The sequence below is a fragment of the Nicotiana tabacum genome, chromosome 8 (genome assembly GCF_000715075.1).
Source record: "Nicotiana tabacum cultivar K326 chromosome 8, ASM71507v2, whole genome shotgun sequence".
NCBI classification, from domain to species: Eukaryota; Viridiplantae; Streptophyta; class Magnoliopsida; order Solanales; family Solanaceae; genus Nicotiana; species Nicotiana tabacum.
The window spans coordinates 93,576,550-93,578,659 of record NC_134087.1 but is presented as its reverse complement, the minus strand read 5'-3'; the positions used below and the strand labels follow the sequence as shown (position 1 = coordinate 93,578,659).

General features: G+C 33.8%; 1 protein-coding gene across 1 annotated transcript; it reads left to right on the top strand.

Moving 5' to 3' along the window:
- Nucleotides 1-742: 742 nt before the first annotated feature.
- LOC107782893 (zinc finger protein ZAT11-like) lies at nt 743-1,644 on the top strand. The gene is made up of 2 exons (XM_016603832.2): nt 743-818; nt 1,196-1,644. Exons 1-2 carry the CDS (start codon nt 743-745, stop codon nt 1,642-1,644), a joined length of 525 nt encoding a protein of 174 aa, XP_016459318.2.
- The last annotated feature ends 466 nt before the right edge of the window (nt 1,645-2,110 follow it).

The window sequence follows — 2,110 nt, the reverse complement described above, 5'->3', positions numbered from 1 at the left end:
CCATGCATTTAATTATAGACTTCATCTTATGGAACGTACATCAGTACAGGATTTGATATTTAATTTGGACATTAGCTTTTAATGTTAATTTTGTGCCTCATCGCATGCTCTTATATTGTTATATTTAATGATGCCATAATTCTATAGAGAAAGATCGAGAATCCATATTCATAAATAACAGGTGAGACAGATAATTTTGAGACTAACGACGGTCAACTACAATTCTATGCACGGTAAAGAACATGGTCACAATTACTTGGGGGCCAAGTAAGTACATCCATCACTACTCCGGAAAGTAGAGAATAGCCCTTTGTCCGCCTCTTCGAGCCACATTATACGCTTACGCGTTCGTCTTCTAAGCCCTGTATTCAAGTCGATCATACATTAACATTAGTGAAGGGTAAGTTTTAAGCTTTTAAAAAAGATAACAATAAATTTTACGCGTTAATGATAAAAAAAAATATCTGTATAATTGGACCATTACAAGGTAATTAAAAGCAAATATTGGTTATGATTAGTATATTATATTGTAATCTTTATGATAAGTATTACTCCGATTAGGATTAAGTTACATTATAAAGATTCTCTTACAGCTCATCAAGAGATTTATATGTCATTAACTAATAAATGACCTGATTGTTATAAATTTTAAACTCTATACATTGTATCATTTGACAGTTTAAAAAATATTTTCACGTTCACTAATATAACTCAAATTCATACGTAAAATCCAAGAATTATAATGGAAACTTCATCATTAATGTGGAAACTTGGTGGAAGCACACCTTGTAACTACACTCTATCTGCTTCAGCTGATGGTATGGAATGATGTGAAAAGTTCCCATTCAATGATTGCGCCTAACGCGGTGAGATAGCAAACCCTACAAAGTACTAGATTCCTATCACTTTAGTTTACACACTAGTTACCTCTCTCTTTCTGACTAACTTAATCAACTAGGAAAATACAACGTATTGAAAATATACAACAAGAGCAAATATCATTAACAGAAAACACGCAGAGTTCAGTTAGAAGCCCTATCTTCGATTGACCTATATATATATATATATATATATGTGTGTGTATACAGAGTCATGAAAGCAATTAACATTTCATTCAGAGATTCAAAAGCAGTACACCAAAGCATATCTTTGTGTCTTCATCCTTTTAATTAATAAATTTCTTACACCATGGCAGCCATGAAGAGAAGCAGAGAAGACGATAGTGAAGTAGAAGCACAAGCCATGGCTAACTGCTCAATGCTGTTGTCTCGTTTAAACAATAACACTTCATCGTTTGAATGCAAGACATGCAACAAACGATTCTCATCTTTTCAAGCACTAGGCGGCCACAGGACGAGTCATAAATCGCTGAGATCATCATCCATAGACGCCAGAAGCAAATCCAAAAAACCAAAGAATAATATGCACCAGTGTTCTATTTGTGGGATGGAGTTCTTTATGGGGCAGGCTTTAGGTGGACATATGAGGCGTCACCGTGCCCCAGTCAATGTACCAGTTTTGAACAAGTCGAATAGTAGCAAGAGAATATTATGTCTGGATCTTAATTTAACCCCTGATGATCAGAACGATGATTTTATGTTATGGCCGACGGCACCTGCTCCTGTTTTGCGCTGCTTTATCTAATACCCTCGATCACACTACCATTACTTTTAAGTTATATATGGACTAGCTAGAACTTGTTTTTCTTTTTTGTTTAATTACTTTTTTATTCTTTTCGACAACTGCCTTCCGTTTTGGTTTTGTATATATCGACATTCTATAGCTATCATAGGAGTACTTTTTTTCTATAGCACTAGTTATACTTCATTAAGATGGAAAATAGAATCATGTGGTACTCCGTGGTACTCCTATCTTATAACCTGTTAATCAGAATTTAATTAAGGGTCGTTTGATATGATAGATAAGTAAAAATAATGCTGGATAAAAGTTTAGTACCATCTTATTCCTTGTTTGACATTAATTCTGGGATTAAAAAATATTACCGGGATAATATATACCTGGCAGCAGGTGGAATAATAATTCAAGTATGCGTTATTCTAACAAACAATAAAAAATAATATCAGAATAATTAATCAACACAACCAGTTCG